Source organism: Hemitrygon akajei, chromosome 18, assembly GCF_048418815.1.
Source record: "Hemitrygon akajei chromosome 18, sHemAka1.3, whole genome shotgun sequence".
Lineage (NCBI taxonomy): Eukaryota > Metazoa > Chordata > Chondrichthyes > Myliobatiformes > Dasyatidae > Hemitrygon > Hemitrygon akajei.
The window spans coordinates 6455290-6475231 of NC_133141.1; the positions used below are offsets into that span (position 1 = coordinate 6455290).

General features: G+C 42.0%; 1 protein-coding gene across 2 annotated transcripts in view; it reads right to left on the minus strand.

Annotated features, from left to right (window-relative positions):
• Window positions 1–908: 908 nt before the first annotated feature.
• The window catches only part of LOC140741047 (ADP-ribosylation factor 1-like), a 37420-nt gene continuing 18386 nt past the window's right edge, over window positions 909–19942 (minus strand). For both annotated transcript variants that reach the window (XM_073070709.1, XM_073070707.1), the window contains exons 2-5: window positions 14685–14855; window positions 7409–7519; window positions 2880–3004; window positions 909–2605 (exon numbers count right to left, since the gene is read on the minus strand). In XM_073070709.1, coding sequence (XP_072926810.1) covers window positions 2444–2605; window positions 2880–3004; window positions 7409–7519; window positions 14685–14829 — 543 coding nt within the window. In that variant the 5' untranslated portion in view covers window positions 14830–14855 and the 3' untranslated portion in view covers window positions 909–2443. The remainder of the gene's footprint in view (window positions 2606–2879; window positions 3005–7408; window positions 7520–14684; window positions 14856–19942) is intronic.

Genomic DNA, 19942 nt, shown 5'->3' on the forward strand with positions numbered 1-19942 from the left:
TCTGAAGAATCCAATTGTTTACCTACCTTTATTATACTGAATGCATATTACTATGGCTGCATTTTTCATACTTGTTCTTTCCCCAGTATTATCACAGCATGGTGGTGTAGTGGCTAGCTCAACACTTTACAGTACAGGTGACCTGGGTTCAATTCCTGCCACCGCCTGTGAGTTTGTATGTTCTTCCCGTGACTACGTGGGTTTCCACCCGGTGCTGTGGCTTCCTCCCACAGTCCAAAGATTTACTGGTTGGTAGGTTAATTGGTCATTGCAGATTGTCCCATGATTAGGCTAGGGTTAAATTGGGGGATTGCTGGGCAGCACAGCTCGAAGGGCTGGAAGAGCCACTTCTGCACTGTATAAATAATAAATATCTGGACAACTATAAAACATTTTTACTAATCTCCATATTCAGAGCTTTAAATTTTGCTCGTTTTAAATTATGCATCTTCCACAGCACAAGTTCAAACTTAATTTGTTTCTAATGAATCAGATATCTCAGTATGTGCAAGGATGTTTTCTATGAATAGAAATAATTTTTACTGGAGTGCGGAAAGTGTCTATAAGCACAGGAATGAAGAATGAGAATTATTCTGTGCCCAGCATACCATGGATGTTCTGGTAATTCATTCTGCAAATACTTGGCACACGAAACAGAAGAATAAAAGAGTCCATTTCTCAGTACACGTGTGCATATGTATGTGTAAATATACAAATAAAACTATTTTCCCTGTTCTTACCTTAAAATAATATCAAACAGAAGCCCAACGAAAAGAAAGCTAGACAATAACTTTGTCAGGCAATTACATAATCAACATACTAGTAAAAACAGTAGTACTAGTAAAAAACACCAATTCCAAATCTTGCACTTAAATCTATTTTGGAATAAATCAATCAATACACAAACATTAAGGGGAACAAATTTTTATTGGCAGCAAAAATATTTGCAAACAAGTTCCCTTCTCCACACCTTCCTCAAACACATCCACAAACGTCTGGAATTTGGTTGTAGACAGGCACCCAAACACGCTGGTATGTAATGCTAACATTTATTCTAATAAAGAAATCTTCAATATATAATGCATCCCAAGACAAGTTTACAGATTTAGTTAAAAATAAGCCGATCTTCTTCAGATCAAATTTGAAGTTACATTTGCACACCTTTTGCAACAGAAAAAACCTCATTCTGCAACTAAGCTTCAGATTTCCACTATTGGATTGAAAGTTAATATGTCCCGGCAAAATATAAATTTACATTTTCTTAAATCTAATCAGTGTAAATTGAAATCAATAATTCTCCACAGCTTTCTTTTCATATTTTTACAATTTACAGGTTGCACTCTACAGCTAACACATGCCTACAAGAAGCATAAAGTATATTTTTGTCTATGAAGATAGATCAGTATTCAACTCGTTATTAATATACAATGAACAAGTCAATTTGGAATGCATGCTACTGATCTGTACAGGATAAATACTCCACCCAAACATAGAAATTATCAATAAAGTTTTCAATTTTATTTTTGAAACATGTCAGAATGCTGGGAAAGATAACTGGAAAATAGGTGTGCAAATTCCACTTGTGCTTGCAGTGTCATTGCACAGACAGAGATGCCAAGCATTATATTTGGGGGGCAGGGTCTTGTCTTGGTGTTCCCAAAGAAAAGAAAAGGGGGGAGGGGTAGATAATTATATGCATTTCACCCTTTGCCCATCTCATAGCAAATACATACAAGTGTCATTCAATTATCTTTACAAAACAAGGAATGGGAGCAGCTCCCTCGGTGACCTATAAACATTAAATTGTAGAATGCTAGTTTCTAAAAATCCATAAAATTGAACTATTCAGAGCAGACTCACTCATACGTGGGTAATTTTGATAGATCCTTTGCAGAAATTCTGATTCTGAGAGCCACAAAGCACCAACCAGCACCACATATTTCCTTCCGAGATGCATTTTCAGCTTTTCACATCACCAAATTGCTTGGCTCATGCAGTCCAATATTTATGATTTCAAACCCAGCTGCACCACTCAGACTAAGAAGACAATTAGGCAAGATTGCAAACCAAGGTCTACAAGCTTGTTCAATTGCCATAAAATCTGTTGATGTCTCCCTCTATCCCTCGATCAATTTAAAAAGGGGCCATAAATAGCATTTATGTTCTTAATTTTTGGTCAGCTAGCAGTTACATATTGTAAATTTACTTTTAGCCTGCAAGTGTTACTCAGCAACTATTTTTAAAAATAGAGCCATTAATTTCCATTAGTAAAATACTTTCAACTACTGGCCATAAAACCAGTTCTTCCAAGTAGTGTCCTGAACCCTTCTGTATAACATATAAAAAGGCACATGGTGAGGAAACTGCTCCCACTCAAACTCTCTCTCACAAACACACACACACACACGGCTGGTCATGCAGAGACTTTCAGAAGTGGAACTGATTATTTATGCCCTGACAGTTGATTGGTCAGCCACTCAAGTCCATCACAAAGACCATCGCCACTAGTAGCACATGTTGCTTGGATGTACCAAGATCTGGTGTGCATCTGGTGTAATCCTAATTTATCTGTGATTTCTGAAGCAGTCATTGCATTGGGTAAATCCTGAAAGGGAAAGAAAGTTGAATGAAATAAAACCAGAAGAATAATGATAGGAGGCTGACTAACAGAATAATAGTTCAGTTTTCTACATTGTTCCAAAACTGCAAAGCAGCCTCTCCTCAAACTCGAGGATGTGGTAACTCTATCATAAAAAAACAAGCACTTTTACAACTTTCAAAAGTATCTAACCATTCTCTGAACCTCACTTGTAACCGCCAGCTCACATACATCACACAGGACATACTAGGACAAAAGTACCAGTTGGATCTTGAATTACCTGTTTATTTGCAAGGACCAATAGCACAGCACCGTTCAGCTCTTCCTCCGCAAGCATTCGAGTCAACTCCTCCCTTGCCTCACTGACACGCTCTCGGTCATTGCTGTCAACCACGAATATTAGACCTTTAAACAGAAAGCATGGTGAGTTCACAAATGGACTGCTTAGTTGATGAATTATATTCACTACACAAGAGTAGCTAAAAAACAAAATGGTGAAATCGGCATTTGGGGGCAAAACAAAATCACTTGACACTCCACTTTCTTAATTACTGTGGGGAAATGAAAATCAAGGCAATCAACGTGCTTGAAAATAAATTTATCACCATTACCCATTCCCCAGCAGTATTAATAACTATAACTTTAATAAGACATCAGGAAAATACACTCCCTTCAGAGTAACACAGATTTTACGGCCAAATGCCCCTTTGTGATTCTATTTCTAAAGTTTTAATGCTACATCTACAATTGAAGTACCATCTCGTGATGTGCAACTCTCATTGCCAGCAAAAAATACAATTAGTGTCACAGAGTCCTGCTGTTGTCCTTATTGGTGTAATGGCATTTAGGACAGTTTTGGACAACGCTTGTTTTCAGAACGTGTAAAGTTGAAAGATGCAAATCTATACCATTCTTGCTAGGTGGAGTTGCTCGGAGGTTGCCTAATCTAAAACCATAAGACTAAAAGACATTGGCCTAATTCTGCACCTTCTACACATCAAATTTACTCTGCCATTACAACATGGTTGATTTGTAGGCCTCCGCTAATCTCGATAGACCATGGATTTACTCCTTGGAAAGTTTCCAGGGCGCAAGCCTGGGCAAGGATTTTTTTTAAATGGAAGACCGGCAGTTGCCCAAGCTGCAAGTCTCCCCTCTCCATGCCACCAATGTTGTCCAAGGGAAGGGCATTACCTTGACACTGTTTTGTCCCCCTTTGTTAAATCCTTTCCCACCTATGTTCGTGACACTTCTCACGATTTTAATTTTTTCAATGATTTTAAGTTCCCTAGCCCCCACCGCCTTATTTTCACCGTGAACGTCCAGTCCCTATATACCTCCATCCCCCACCAGGAAGGTCTCAAAGCTGTCCGCTTCTTTTTGGATTCCAGACCTAACCAGTTCCTGTCTACCACCACTCTCCTCTGTCTAACGGAATTAGTCCTTACTCTCAATAATTTCTCCTTTAGCTCCTCCCACTTCCTCCAAACCAAAGGTGTAGCCATGAGCACCCGTATGGGTCCCAGTTATGCCTGCCTTTTTGTTGGCTTTGTGGAACAGTCCATGTTCCAAGTCTATACAGGTATCCGCCCCCCTCTTTTCCTTCGCTACATCGACGACTGCATTGGCGCTGCCTCCTGCACGCATGCTGAGCTCGTTGACTTCATTAACTTTGCCTCCAGCTTTCACCCTGCCCTCAAATTTACCTGGTCCATTTCCAACATCTCCCTCCCCTTTCTTGATCTTTCTGTCTCCACCTCTGGAGACAGCTTATCTACTGATATCTACCATAAGCCTACTGACTCTCACAGCTACCTGGACCATTCCTCTTCCCACCCTGTCTCTTGCAAAAATGCCATCCCCTTCTCACAATTTCTCCGTCTCCGCCGCATCTGCTCTCAGGATGAGGCTTTTCATTCCAGGACGAAGTAGTTGTCTTCCTTTTTTAAACAAAGGGGCTTCCCTTCCTCCACCATCAACTCTGCTCTCAAACACATCTCTCCCACTTCATGCACATCTGCTCTCACCCCATCCTCCCGCCACCCCACTCGGGATAGGGTTCCCCTTGTCCTCACCTACCACCCCACCAGCCTCCGGATCCAACATATAATTCTCCGTCACTTTCGCCATCTCCAACGGGATCCCACTACCAAGCACATCTTTCCATCCACCCCCCCCCCATCTCTGCTTTCCGCAGGGATCACTCCCTATGCAACTCCCTTGTCCATTCGTTCCCCCCCCCAAATCCCTTCCCACCGATCTCCCTCCTGGCATCTATCCTTGTTAAGCAGAACAAGTACTACACCTGCCCTTACACTTCCTCCCTCACCACCATTCAGGGCCCCAGACAGTCCTTCCAGGTGAGGCGACACTTCACCCGTGAGTCGGCTGGTGTGGTATACTGCGTCCGATGCTCCCGGTGTGGCCTTTTATATATTGGTGAGACCCGACGCAGACTGGGAGACCGTTTCACTCAACACCTACGCTCTGATGCCAGAGAAAGCAGGATCTCCCAGTGGCCACACATTTTAATTCCACGTCCAATTCCTATTCTGATATGTCTATCCATGGCCTCCTCTACTGTCAAGATGAAGCCACACTCAGGTTGGAGGAACGCACGTTGTATTCCGTCTGGGTAGCCTCCAACCTGATGGCATGAACATTGATTTCTCTAACTTCCGTTAATGCCTCTCCTCCCCTTCTTACCCCATCCCTTATTTATTTCCCTCCTTTTTTTTCCTCTCTCTGCCCATCACTCTTTACCTGTTCTCCATCTCCCTCTGGTGCTCCCCTCCTCCTTGCTTTCTCCCTAGGCCTCCCGTCCCATGATCCTTTCCCTTCTCCAGCTCTGTATCACTTTTGCCAATCACCTTTCCAGCTCTTAGCTTCATCCCACCCCCTCCGGTCTTCTCCTATCATTTCGCATTTCCCCCTCCCCCTCTCAAATCTCTTACTATCTTTTCTTTCAGTTAGTCCTGACGAAGGGTCTCGGCCCGAAATGTCGACAGTGCTTCTTCCTATAGATGCTGCCTGACCTGCTGTGTTCCAGCATCATTTTGTGTGTGTTGCTTGAATTTCCAGCATCTGCAGATTTCCTCGAGTTTGCAGCATTAGGACCCATACAGCTTGGCACCAGTGTCGTCGCAGAGCAATGTGTGGTTAAGTGCCTTGCTCAAAGACAGACACGCAGCCTCAGCCAAGGCTCGAACTAGCAACCTTCAGGTCACTAGACAAACTCCTTAACCACTTGGCCACGCGCCAACACGTGGTTGATTTATTATCCCTCTCAATGCCATTTTCCTGCCTTTTCCCCATAACGTTTGACATCTTTACTAATAAAAAACCTAAAGAACCTATCACCTCTGCTGTTTATATACCCAATGACCTGGTATCCAGTTGTCCATGGCCATGAATTCCACAGGTTCACCACCTACTGGTTCAAGAAATTCCCTCTCATCTCAACTTTAAAGGGATGTCCCTCTATTCTGAGGCTGTGCTGTCTGGTCCAAGACTCCCCCTCTGTTGGAAACATTCCACTCCACATCCACTATCTTGGCTTTTAAATATTCAATAGATTTCAATGAGATACCCCATCATTCATCTAAACACTGGCGAGTACAGGCTGAGCTATCAAACACTCATGTTAACTCTTTCATTCCTGGAATTATTCTCCTCTGGACCCTCTCCAATGCCAGCACATCCTTTCTTAGATAAAGGGCCCAAGACTGCTCACAACACTCTGTGAGGCTTCACCAGTGCCTTATAAATCCTCAGCATTACATCCTTGTTTTTATATTCTAGCCCAATTGAAATGAATGTGAACATCATATTTGCCTTCCTTACTGCTGACTCAACCTGCAAGTTAACCTTTAGGGAATCTGGCATGAGGACTCAGGTCCCTTTACACCTTATTTTTAAATTTCCTCCCCATTTACAAAATAATCTATGCCTTTATTCCTTCTACCAAAAGTGCATGCCCATACACTTCCCTACACTATATTCCATCTGCTGCTTTTTTGCCCATTCTCCTAATCTGTCCAAGTCCTTCCACAGTCTCTCTGCTTCCACATTACTCGCCCCTACACCTATCTTCACATCATCTACAAATTTGGCCATAAAGCCATCACTTCTGTCATTCAAATCATTAACATTTAACGTGAAAAGAAGTAGTCCCAACACTGACCCTTGCGGACACTGGCAGCTAACCAGCCAATCTTTGTTCCCACTCTTTGCCTCCTGCCAATCAGGCAATGCTCTATCCATGCTAGTACCATGGGTTCTTACCTTGTTAACAAGCCTCATGTGCAGCGCCTTCTCAAAGGACTTCTACAAATCCAAGTACACAACACCCACTGACTCCTTTGTCTTTCCGGTTTGTTATTTTGACAAAGAAATCTAATAGATTCGTCAGGCAAGAAAACCATGCTGACATTGGCCTATTTTATCACGTGCCTTCGAGTACCACAAAACCTCATCCTTAACATCTTCCCAACCACTGAAGTCAGGTGAACTAAATAAAATTAGGTGTTAAATAACAGATTTATGCACATAAAAGATGCCTAATCTCAAAAGTAATTGAACTAGATTTGTTTATTTTGCACTGAAGCACTGACTGATCCTCAATGATAACACATTTGCAGGCTCAGACCCCAATGCACAGATCGTACACCAAAAATGCATGAACAGGAAATGGAAGTCAAAATGGCAACTTTAATGTAAATTTGCCATTGGGAATTTTATGTTCTGCAGAGACTGACTTTCTCAGTGAAGTTTGAACATTATTCCTACTTGATAGCAAATAATTCATACCTTGTGTATTCTGGAAATAATGACGCCAAAGTGGTCGAATTTTGTCTTGACCACCCACATCCCATACGGTGAAGCTTACATTTTTGTATTCAACTGTTTCCACATTAAAACCTGCAAAAAAATTAGATGTGGAGAAGGATGCAATAGAATACATACTAAATTTAAATCAAAGCATATACAATTCAGGGGGAAAAGGTAGTAATAACTATTTGTTCTGTAGCTAATCTTTTCCCACCATATGTTTCAGTTGTTACAACTTCAGCTTTGAAAGTGGCTAAAATAGGATAGCCTCTTCACCAAGGTGATGGAAAGTTAGCAAAGATCATAACATGCTGATCAACAAGACACAAATTAGTATTTCTTTTGCAAAGTAGTTAAGATTCCATCAAAAGACAGGCAGCCCCGGGTTAGGAACGTCCAACTTACGGACAACTCATACTTACGAATGGAGGGAGGAGAACGCCACCCGCCATTTTAAGTCGGATCATGACGTCGTCCGCCATTTTAAGTCGTTGCCGTTAACACTGTGTTGAGTGTGTAACTTTCTATTTGGCTTAAATATTTCTCAGCAAGATTCACCCTGACCCTCCCCCCTTTCCAGTCAGCACCGCCCCCACTTGTTCCATTTAACCAGTCTCAGTGCGGGTGGATTTTAGGACCCGGGGGAGCAGAGGACTGCTGCTCGCGGCTGCTGCTGTATTTTGTTTTATTAAGTATGATCATGAACAATAGCCAGATCAGAAATGCTGATCAAGTCAACTAGTTCCTACAGAGAACTCTGATAGGCCAATCAAATGGTTCACTGATCAGCGATAGAGCATAAAACCCGCAGTTTTCTGTTCTGTTGATGGAAAACGAATGCAATTGAAAATAAAGTGGAAATAATAAAGCGATTGGAAAGAGGTGAAATGCCATCAGTCCTTGGAAAAGCTTTAGGCTACAGTCAGTCAATGATCGGAACAACTTTAAAGGACACAGGTAAAGGATAAAGTGAGAATAATGGAGCATGTGAAAGGCCCTGCCCCGATGAAAGCTACAATTATCACTAAGCAACGTAGTGGTTTAATTAGTGAAGTACATACGTTTCTTAAGTGTTTTATATGCATAGAAAGGTAAAATATATACTATATACTAAGACAAACGTTTGACTGACGCTAAATAATACCGGATGTACCTGCTCCGACTTACATACAAATCCGACTTAAAGACAGACTCAGGAATGGAACTCGTTCATAACCCGGGGACTGCCTGTAATAGATTCCTAGAGCACTGTGGTCACTAACAATGGGAAGCACTCATTTCATATAATTTACCAAATCTTGAACACTGATTTGACTGTACAAGCACAGCAAACTGCCAGAACTGTTAATCATTTGGTTCAACAATAGCTTCCAAACAAAACCACAGTGCTAAGTTTAAAGTGCAATTCAACTTTTACTGTATACGCTAAGATTTTACAAGAACAACGAAGCAGGAGCCTAAATTTTAATTTGCACTTTAAAAAAAATCCCAACGCATTAACTGGTTTAAACTGCACTAGAAATTGGTCTGAGATAAACCCTGCAATTTAGTGCAAGCTTAAATTTTAGCAGCTCACAAGGCATTGGTAGATTAGATGATTGTCATATGCACAAGGGTGCTATGAAATTCCTTGTCTGCACAAAGCTTACTGAACAAACAGTATTCTAAGGTAGTAATAAATATAGCGATAAGTGGAGAACAGCAAAATACTGCTGCTTCGATATGCTCTCAGGCCCGGGGTCTGCCACCTTAACTCAGCCACATCGAATTGCTTCCAAGTACGCCACAGTAATGGCCAAACATTGGCTCACCACCCCCCGCCCCCCCACACTCTCAGGCCTGGGGCCTGCCACATCTGTCCTACACCTTCAAGACTTCAGTGCACACTGCAAAAATGCCAGGTCATACAGGCAGTTCAAAAGTGATTGTATCCGAGAAAAAGTGTGATTAATGCAGTAATTTATAGTTTCGTTTGCTACCAGAAAATTATTGCTGTTCGTTCAGAAGCTCCATCTTAAACCCGAACCTCAGAGGGTGAATTTATATCCAATGTTTCTCTCCACGGAATTTCATAAACTGAGGGTAAACCATGTGCTCCAAGAGGTGTCACTTTTTAGTTGAACAATGGGTTTTTCAACCTGTTGCCCACCTGGGGCTTCAGCAAGACTGGGAATGAAGGATATTTGGATAATGGCAGTGTAGTTGAGGAGATCTTCAAAGGTCTTTTACGAGGGGACAATATTCTGGTTTTCCTTTCCGTTTGCTGGGAGATGGACCTTTGGATGCTTGTACCAGCACTTGGATTTTGTGGTTCAGCTGGAAGGTAGATCAACTATACTCCTTCCGTTAACCATCAATGACTATATTACATTTTTTGCTGGACTCACCATTTAAGTGCCCATAATGTTGTTCTGTATCATTTGAAGTGTGATAAAGTTTTTAGTTTGCCTTGTATTTAATTAACTAACTCCTGGTCACTCACACCAAACCAGTTTTTTAGTAGAAAAGAATCCTTTCATGGGCTGTGCATGTCCCAACTGGCTTTGCAACATTTTTCCCCCCCAAAAATGCAGTAAAATGCACAATGTCTAGGGTTATTTGAAAAAGCGCACCAAAGTGGATCAAAATTATCAAAGTTTGACCAGTTTGCAAGAATGCTTATGCCTAGAACTGGTACACATTGTGCCCATTAACACTCAAAAGCCAGGACAGCAGGCTGGTCCAGCAAAAAGCATTACTCCAGGGATCTCAAGATTTGAGATAGTTGAACATCATTTCCTACATACAAGTGTAAAAGAGATTGAAATAATTGCTACTGCAGATGTGATGCAGATTTTAAAAAAATGAAAACACAATAAATATAAATACGCAAGATGTTGGAGTCGATGACTTGGAGGCAAATGATAAAATAGGCATGGTTTCCTCAAGGTAAAATCTTACCTGACAAATCTGGTGAAATTCTTTGAAGAAATAACAAGCAGAATAGACAAAGGACAATTGGTTGATGGTTACAAACCCACAGTATTACAGGAAGGATTCTAGCATAGCATGGATAAAGCAGTGGCTGATTGGCAGGAGGCAAAGAGGAGGAATGAAGGGAGCCTTTTCTGACTGGCTGCCAGTGAATAGTGGAGTTCCACAGGGGTCTGTGTTGGAACCGATTCTTTTTGTTATATGTCAATGATTTGGATGATGGAATTGATGGCTTTGTGGAAGTAGAAACTCTACAGAAGGACTTACACAGATTAGGTGAATGGGCAAAGAAATGACAGATGGAAATACAGTGTCAGAAGTATATGGTCATGCACTCTGGTAAAATAAATGAAAGGGTTGACTATTTTCTAAATTGAGAAAAAATACAAAAAGCTGAGGTGCAAGGGGACTTGGGGGTCCTTGTGCAGGATTCCCTAAAGTTTAATTTGCAGGGTGAGTCTGTGGTGAGGAAGGCAAATGCAATGTTAGCATTCATTTCAAAAGGACTAGAATATGAAAGGAAGGATGTATTGTTGAGATTTTATAAAGCACTGGAAGGCCTCACTTGGGAGTACTGAGAGTTGGTTTGGGCCCCTTAGAAAGGATGTGCTGAAACTGGAGAGGGTTCAAAGGAGGTTCACAGAAATGATTCCAGGGTTAAACGGCTTGTCGTATGAAGCGCACTTGATAGCTTTGGAGATGTATTCACTAGAATTCAGAAGATTGAGGGGTGACCTCATTGAAACCTATCAAATGGTGAAAGGCCTTGATAGAGTGGAAGTGGTGAGCATGTTTCCTATGGTGGGAAAGTCTAAGACCAGAGGACTCAGCTTCAGAATAGAGGGGCATCCATGGAGGCCAAGTCCTTATGTATATTTAAGGCAGAAGATAATAGATTCTTGATTGGTCAAAGCATGAAGGGACACGGTAGGGTGGGGGCGGGGGAGAGACAGAAGATCGGAGCTGAGAGGAAAATTGGATCAGCTATGATGAAATGGCAGAGCAGACTTGACAGGGCAAATGGCCTATTTCTGCTCTTGTATCTTATGGCAAGATAGCTTATATAGATTGATTTTATGTCTATAAATTAACACTTGGCACAGGAGTGTCTGTACATAAGGTGACAGGAAATGATAAAGGAGTGGTGGCGTAGGTTAGTGGGTGGAGGTGTTGATCAGTCTTGCTGCTTGGGGAAGTAACTGCTTTTGAGTCTGATGGTCCTGGCGTGGATGCTTCATAGCCTGCTCCCTAATAGGAGTGGGACAAACAATCCATGAGCAGGGTGGGATCCTTCATGTTCCTTTTCCAGCACCTTTCTGCATCTATGTCCTTGACATTGGGCAGGCCTGTGCCGGTGATGCATTGGGCAATTTTGACTACCCCGTTGTAGAGCCTTCCTGTCCACTGTAGTGCAGTTCTGTACCAAGCAGTAATGGAGCATGTTAGGATGCTCTCTACAGCATATCTTTAGAAGGATACGAGTATAAATGTCCAAAACCAACTCTCTTTCTCAGAAAGTAGAGGCGTCAGTGAGCTTTCCTGATTGATGTGTTCTGGGACCATAAGGTCATGCAAGATGTGAACAGTTTCAAACTCCTGGGAGTGCACAGTTTCTACTGCTGTGCTGCCAATGTAAAGAGGGGTATAAGTGGTGCGAGTTCTCCTGAAATCAATAACCATCTCCTCTGTCTTGTTGACATTTAGAAAGAGGTTATTTGCCTGGCACCGTGTCTTGAGCTCTTCCACCTCCTTTATGTAGACTGTTTCATCAATGCTGGTGATGAGTCCCACTACTGTTGTGTGATTGGCCAACCTGACAATGTGATTATTTGTGTGTTTGGCCGTGCAATCATGTGTGAGAAGAGTGTACAGCAGTGGGCTCAGCACACAGTCCTGGGGGGCATCTGTGTGGAGGATGATGGGGAAGGAGCAGTAGTTGTGCATCCTGAGTATCTGAGGTCTGTTGGTTAGGAAGTCCAATGCCCAGTTGAACGTTAGTGTGTTTAGATCAAGGAATAGGACTTTGTTCACTAATGTCTGTGGGACAACAGTGTTGAATGCCAAACTGAAATCCAGAAACAGCCTGAAACGTTGACTGCTTATTCTTTTCCATAGATGCTGCCTGAGCTGCTGAGTTTCTCTAGTATTTTGTGTGGTGTTGCTCTGGATTTCCAGCAACAGTCTCTTGTGTTTAAGAATCAAAAGAGATTTGATGAGCATGACTGTGTAAGTTGTAGGGATACAAAAATAACAGGGAGAATGAGATTGATGGGATTGCTCTGGAGAGTTGGTATGGAATAGATGGGCCAAATAGCTATCTCTGATACAATACATTAATAGGCAAACCATACTAATTCTTACTAGCTGAATGTGGCTAAAAGCAAATCGTACAATGCTAGATTAGGTACATCATACAAATCGAGTTTCAATTTTTTGCATACCAAAAACTTTTCCCCATTTCTAAGCCTCCTTAGCATTAGAGAACATGCATTCACTGGACAACTTTTGAATGTATCTTATGGATTTTGGGCCGCTGATCATGAAAATTACTATGAAATTCCCCTATTGTGCACCATTTTAAAAAAATAGACTGTTTGTTATTTTAATTCATAATTCAAGTCAATTAAAATGTTCTCTGCAGTGCAAGCTGAAATGTTTTCTACCTTGTCCAGGCATGGCTGCACATGCTTAAGCAGGGCAAGACAAATTTTAGAAAGGCTATATAAGCATCACACACACATCATTTTATGTATTGTGTTTACTTGCGTATTGGTTTGCGATCATGTTTATGCGCACGCTGTACACACATAGCATGTGTGTACTCAAAGTAATAGCATTTTCATGGGCATTTGTGATAGCAAAATGTTTCGCCAGTCTTACATCAGCTGTGATACTTGGCCTTATTTGTGGAGAGTATAGACTTGAATCTCAAAGACTGAGCATGACTCCTCTTATTAAGAAAGCCAATGAGCTCTATTTTCTGTGTAAAATTGGTGACCAAGACAAAGCCAGGGCTCTCACATTTGTTGTGCAACTTGTGTTGTCAATCATACAGCTTAGCTTCAAGATCACAGTGCATGTTGCACTGCTTTTACAGCTGTTTATACGTTTGCGCTGAGGTATTCACAAGTCAATGCCCTTTGCTGGCCCGATGACACGGCAAGAAAGATCATGCTACAGGCTGCTACTTCTATCTGACCAGTGTGTCTGGTTTCTCTGTTAAATCAAGAAATCCATTGAATACCCCAATCTTCCTTCAGCCATGAGACCTGTGCCGCATGACAATAGTCTTCCAGTACTGAAGCCACCAGAGACATGGAGTCTAGAAGAAGCAGATGAAGACGCCGTGATGCACAAGCCAGGAATGGAAATAGACACTGATACAGACTGTGACCACATTATGTTGAGTGAGCCTCATCTGATAACTCAATCAGAGTTAAATGACCAGGTCAGAAATCTGGGTTTGTCAAAGGCAAAAGCAGAATTACTGGGTTCAAAACTGCAAGGATGGAATCTGGTGTCACCAGGCACAAAAAAATTCCGTGAAGGATTTCGATATTTGAGACAGATGTTTCCAAGAATAACTGATGCCAAGATTAAGGCAGGCATTTTTTTGTTGGTCCACTAATCAAACAAGTCATCAATGACAGACAATTTGAAAAACTTCTAGTGGGACTGGAGAAAATCACATGGAAGGCATTCAAAGTTGTTGAAAATTTTCTTGGCAACTACAGAGCATCAGACTATGTGCAGCTGGTTGACAACATGCTTCATGCATACAAAACTATAAATTACAACATGTCACTAAAGATTCATTTTCTGCATTCCCATTTAGACTTCTTCCTTGCAAATCTTGGCGCTGTCAGTGACGAGCATGATGAAAGGTTTCACCAGGACATTGCAGTCATGGAGAAACTGTATCAGGGCAACTGGAATCAATCAATGCTGGCTGATTATTGTTGGACACTTATACTAGAAGCCTCAGACACTGAGTACAAATAAAAATCATTAACAAAATATTTTTAGCTTAGTTGAACTATTGCAAAGTGTCAGCACCGTTATGCAATTAAATGCATTATATTCAATAAAAGTTAATTTGTTTCTCCAAATTCCTGTGATAGATGTAGTCTGAAATTATCTTTGTGTTCAGCTTTGTAACCACAAAATATTTCTGAGAAAGCAACACTTTCGGCAAAATTTGCTGTCCAGTGCTATCATTCAAAGAACACCTTTTGCCTCAGAAGTTATAGTTTGGTTCAATATTAAGAAAATTCTAGCTTACCAATAGTAGGGATTGTTGTCACAATTTCCCCAAGTTTGAGTTTATATAGTATTGTGGTTTTGCCTGCAGCATCCAGTCCCACCATGAGAATGCGCATCTCCTTCTTGCTAAACAGCCCTCTGATTATTGAAGCGATGTTTCCCATGGTGCTTTTGGTCCAATTAATTAATCCTTAAAAGAAAAAAGTACCTCAAGTTTACACCATAGTAAATGAGGATATTTCATTCCCTCTTGTTACATGGCCTGTGTGATCAAGATGCATGTAATGCTTCATTCAATATTCCTCAAAATCATAGTTAGACAACATGGAAATAGCACCTTTTGCAGACCAAGTACCTTTTATACTAACCCCATTTTATTCTGCTCTGCTCATGCTCCTGAGTCTCTTCAGATTATACTCCACATTATTACACTCCGGGCAGGCCCTGCTCAGCACTAAGCCACTAACACCAATATTTTAAAACAAATGGCTGCACATCTCCAGCTCTTTAATAACTTCCAGCTTTCTCACCCCCAACTAGTTCACTTCCCGAAGAGATTGAGGCAAGTGAGTCTCCCCCCACCCACACTAACCTATATTTAAAAGAGCACATACGAGAGAGTCCTGACCAGCTGCATCACCATCTGATACAGGACCTGACTGTAAAAGATTGTGAGGACTGCTGAGATGATCCCTCTTCCACCCGTCCAAGATAATTATATCAGGAGTGCTGTGTATGCAGGGCTTTTAGCATTGCCAACGATCCCTATCATCAGACAGGAAGTACCTAGCATTAGACAAGAACTGTTAGGATGGGAAACAGCTTCTTCCCCCCTCCTACTGAACTAATAAGCCTACTGAACTCCTTGCCACCACCCAAGTAGTACTCATCCAGCACCCCATCTCCAATCCAGTTCTCACATTAACACTCAAGGAAGCATGCAAAGGTCCCGTCCTTACCAATCTTCATTGCATACATGGAACGTTTTTCATCTCAATGCAATTCATGATGCACTCACTACTTTTACTGGAGAACTGATGTGTGTAACAGCGCTACAAAATCTCATCACACTCCCCACCTTTTGCATCTACCATGGTATACTTCCTCCCACTCTGCCAGCTAAGAATCATTTTGTTTTCCGTTTGTTGAATCAACCCTCCATAGATGCTTCCCAGTGTTCTTTTCCCTGAACCTTGGATTTCCCTTCTCCTGCTCAGATCCTTTAACTAACCTCCACATTCATTTAATGTAATCAATTATAAATCTGTTCCTTTCAATGTGATGCCACCAATACATATTTCTCCCTTTTCAACACCCAAAGGGATCTTTCTTTCCAAGATACTCTGGTTCACTCTGACATCTCAATTTCCCAGTACCTTTCTGTAAGGCTTACATGGAGTTGCCATAGCTATCCTTGCACCTTCTTGCCTTCGCACCATTCAAGATGCCAAACACTCCAAGATGAAGCACCGATTCACTTGAATTTCTTGCATTTGGTGTGGTCTCCTTCACAATATCAAAAATAACTCAGATGGATTACCACCTTAAAACTTCTCTACTCTGCTTGCAAGCTTTACCCCAAATTACAAACATCCATTGCTTCACATCTCTATAGTACTCCCAACTTGACACTTGCCTTTAGTCTAGTGGTCACCAACTATTTAAGCCCAAGATCCCCTACCTCAGCATGAGTGAAAGGAGAGTTCGACCCCAGATCGATTAGTTACACGCATGCGCACTGGGGGCAGAAAAGACCGGAAGTAAAACCCCGCAACCCGGAAGTAGAAATAATGCATAAATACCAGGGGTACCCACCCGTTTTTGCACCACGGACCAGTTTAATATTGACAATATCCTTGTGGACCAGCCGACGGGGGTGGGGGGGTTAAACACGACGGGAATACAGCGATACTCAAAGCAGGTTCCTTATGTCCAGTCTATTCCACAACTTAGTTTTCGCGGCTCTCGGCACTTAGCTTCTGTCCCGCTTGCTCACGTTTTTTCCGCTGAAAAAACTCAGCGGGTTCGTCTTTAAGTGCAGGGTGCTTGGACTCAAGGTACCGAAGCAGTTTTGAGGGCTTCATTGCCTCATTAGACAGCCTCCCAGCCTGAAATCCAAACTCTGCCCGCCCGCCGCCAGACCTCCTGGCCAGGTGTGGCTGGTCATGGGACAAGGGACAAGATCATGGGACAAGGTCAGGGCCGGAGGTCCCCGTACTGGGGCCGCGGCTGTCGCAGTCTGGAGAGAGCAACCGACCGAGCGAAGAGAGCGACAGGCCCGTGCCCACCACCTTTGTAGGATCTATCGGCCGACAAAAGATTTGTTTCAGTAGATCGCAGTGAGGTAGCTGCTCTGATACTTACGAAACGCTGAGCCTGAATTAGGTCGTCTGCGATTATTTTAGCACCGGGTTCCCCACGAACATTCGGTGTGGTGAACAGGTTCAGAGGTGGCACCCATCTGTCCGCGCTCCAGGCCAGTAGCATCGGCGCTTCTCGCTGGCCGCACGAGGCGAACACTGGCGCGAGCGTGTCACTGCATTTAGGCGACTGATGACCTCACGTGGGTTCAAGTACAACAGTGGCCGTGACAGGGAATGAGGAAAGGTGCAAATAACTCATTGTTTTCTTGCGGCCCAGTGGTTAGGGACCACTGAAGTACACTGTGTAGTGCGGGGGAGCTATGCGCATGCGCACTGGGCAGAAAGAACGGAACTAAAACCCCGCAACCCGGAAAAAGTCTCTCAACAGTATTTGTGTATTTATTTTTCATTTCTTTTTCGGGATATACTGGGAAAGTCTCAAAGATCGCGATCGACGGGTTGGCGACCACTACTTTAGTCTTATACATTGTACTGTACATCTCTTTGGTCTTTGTTGGAACACATACACTGACTACCCAGATTAGCGCTCCAGAGTTATATCAAGTAAATTATTTCAGATGCTCCCTCACACAATTCAACATATATTCCATCAATCTTTGATGCTTAATCATCTTCTATTTACACCTCCTTTAGCGATATTATTAATGCCTTTGTCATTCCCTTTTCTCTCAGCTTCATTAGCCCATATCATTTCAATCTTAGCTTTCTCTGCGTCTTAACATTGGAATTTTTATATCAAAAGGACAAATGAACTGTTAAAATCTGTTTCTCCATTTAGGGCACGACCTGACCTTTGAACATCCAGCATTTTCATTAAAAAATTCAGAAGCCATATCACAAGCAAATTTCCAGATCACACTCTTGAATTTATTCCTCACATTTCACTTCATAAAATAAAATGTTTCTAAATCTGGAAGAAATTGTAATTGGTTTATACTTGAAACATTAGCCTTTGACATATCATTCAATTGTATGGCATAGATGATCATGGATTCTTCATGACCACGATTGTTTTTGGCAAGTTTTTCTACAGAAATAGTTTGCCATTACCTTCTGCTGGGCAGTGTCTTTACAAGACAGGTAACCCCAGACATTATCAATACTCTTCAGAGGTTGTCTGCCTGACATCAGTGGTTACAAAATCATTTAATCATAAAGTATAGCACAGAAACAAGCAATTTGGCCCACCTGGTCCATGCTAAAACCATTTAAACTGCCTATTGCCAATGACCTGCACTGCAACCACAGTGGTATCCCTACCATCCATGTACCCTCCAAACTTTGCTTAAATGTTGAAATCCAGCTTGCATGGACCACACAGAATTTGTGATATGCACCAGCTACTCAAACACCCATATACCACCTGATCACATGGCTTCACATGACATTAATCAGGGGTGGGGGGGGGGGGGGGGGCCAAAGCAGGTGCTACATTTTGCCCAAGGGTGACCTGCAGGCTAGTGGAGGGAAAGTGGAAGTAGCACCTGACACTTCCTTTGGTAGAGAAATATTTGCACCCCTGCAACCAACATAGGATAAATTTCTGCTCTTTTTTTTCTGGATCCATGATTATATACCTTGAGATAGACAATTTCTGCAAGGGTGATCAGCAAGAAATGTGAAAAGTGGATTTTTACTAAAACTGTGCTGCATCTCTTATAGGATTTCAGCATCTGCATAATCTCTTGTACAGGTGGCCCCCGCTTTTCGAACGTTCGCTTTACGACAACTCGCTGTTACGAAAGAGTTACATTAGTACCTGTTTTCGCTAACCAAAAAAGATTTTGACTTTTACGAAAAAAAGACGCCCGCTTTATACGTGTGTTTACCCCGAGAAAGACTACAATGACCGTGAAGCCTTGTGCGGGCAGTTGGTCGTGCATGTGTGTACATGCATAGGCGCCGATTTTTTTTCTCCAAATCGATTTTGGCTCGCTGTCTTCTCGAGTTTGGTAAGTGAAACTACAATGTACCTACAACATTTCTACTTTATATAGGGTGTATATTTATCATATCATTCCTGTTTTTACTATGTTAGTGTTATTTTAGGTTTTATGTGTTATTTGCTTTGATTTGGTAGGTTTTTTTTTGGGTCTGGGTACACTCAAAAATGTTTCCCCATATAAATTAATGGTAATTGCTTCTTCGATTTACAACATTTCAGATTACTAACTGTTTCATAGGAACGCTTTACCTTCGGATTGCGGGGGAAACCTGTATCTCACATGGAACATCATCTTTAGAGCTACCACTGGAGCCAAAATCAAAGCAGATAAGGAGGATGACAGGAGGCCCGTGGTGGTGAATGCTAAGCTATCTGACATACGTTATAAAATCATTGTTTTACAGCAACAGTGGCTCAGGGTAGGTAGAATGTTGAGACTAAAGAGGATTACAAAAACAGTGTTTTAAATTTCTATGTTGGCTGTCTGGGCCCACACGTGAACATACTCAACAAGATCTCAGGGTTAACTGGTAAGCCACACAATATTGAATAGAAAACAAGCAGAATTTTGAACAAATCTAATTTGAGCGCATTTCAAAAGCATGGGAGGGGATTCAAAACCTGAGGCAGAAGCAGGCAAATCTACAGATGCGGAAAGTGACCTTGAAAAGAGATTATATAACTCGTCATTTGTTTCAACTGCAAAGGATATTAAGCTTGCTAACACTTTGAATCAGCCTAAGGCAGTGGCCAAATAAGGGTGGAATGCAATGAAGTTGAACCACATTCCTAATGTTATGTTCCTATGTGAAATGCTGGCACTATGACTCACCTGATATTTCACTCAAGCAGCCATTTTCCAATTGTAAATTGTAGATGCCTGTTACAGGCCATCCAACTGGTAAATGCCTCATCAAGTTACAGGATACCATTATAAGACTGCTTCAG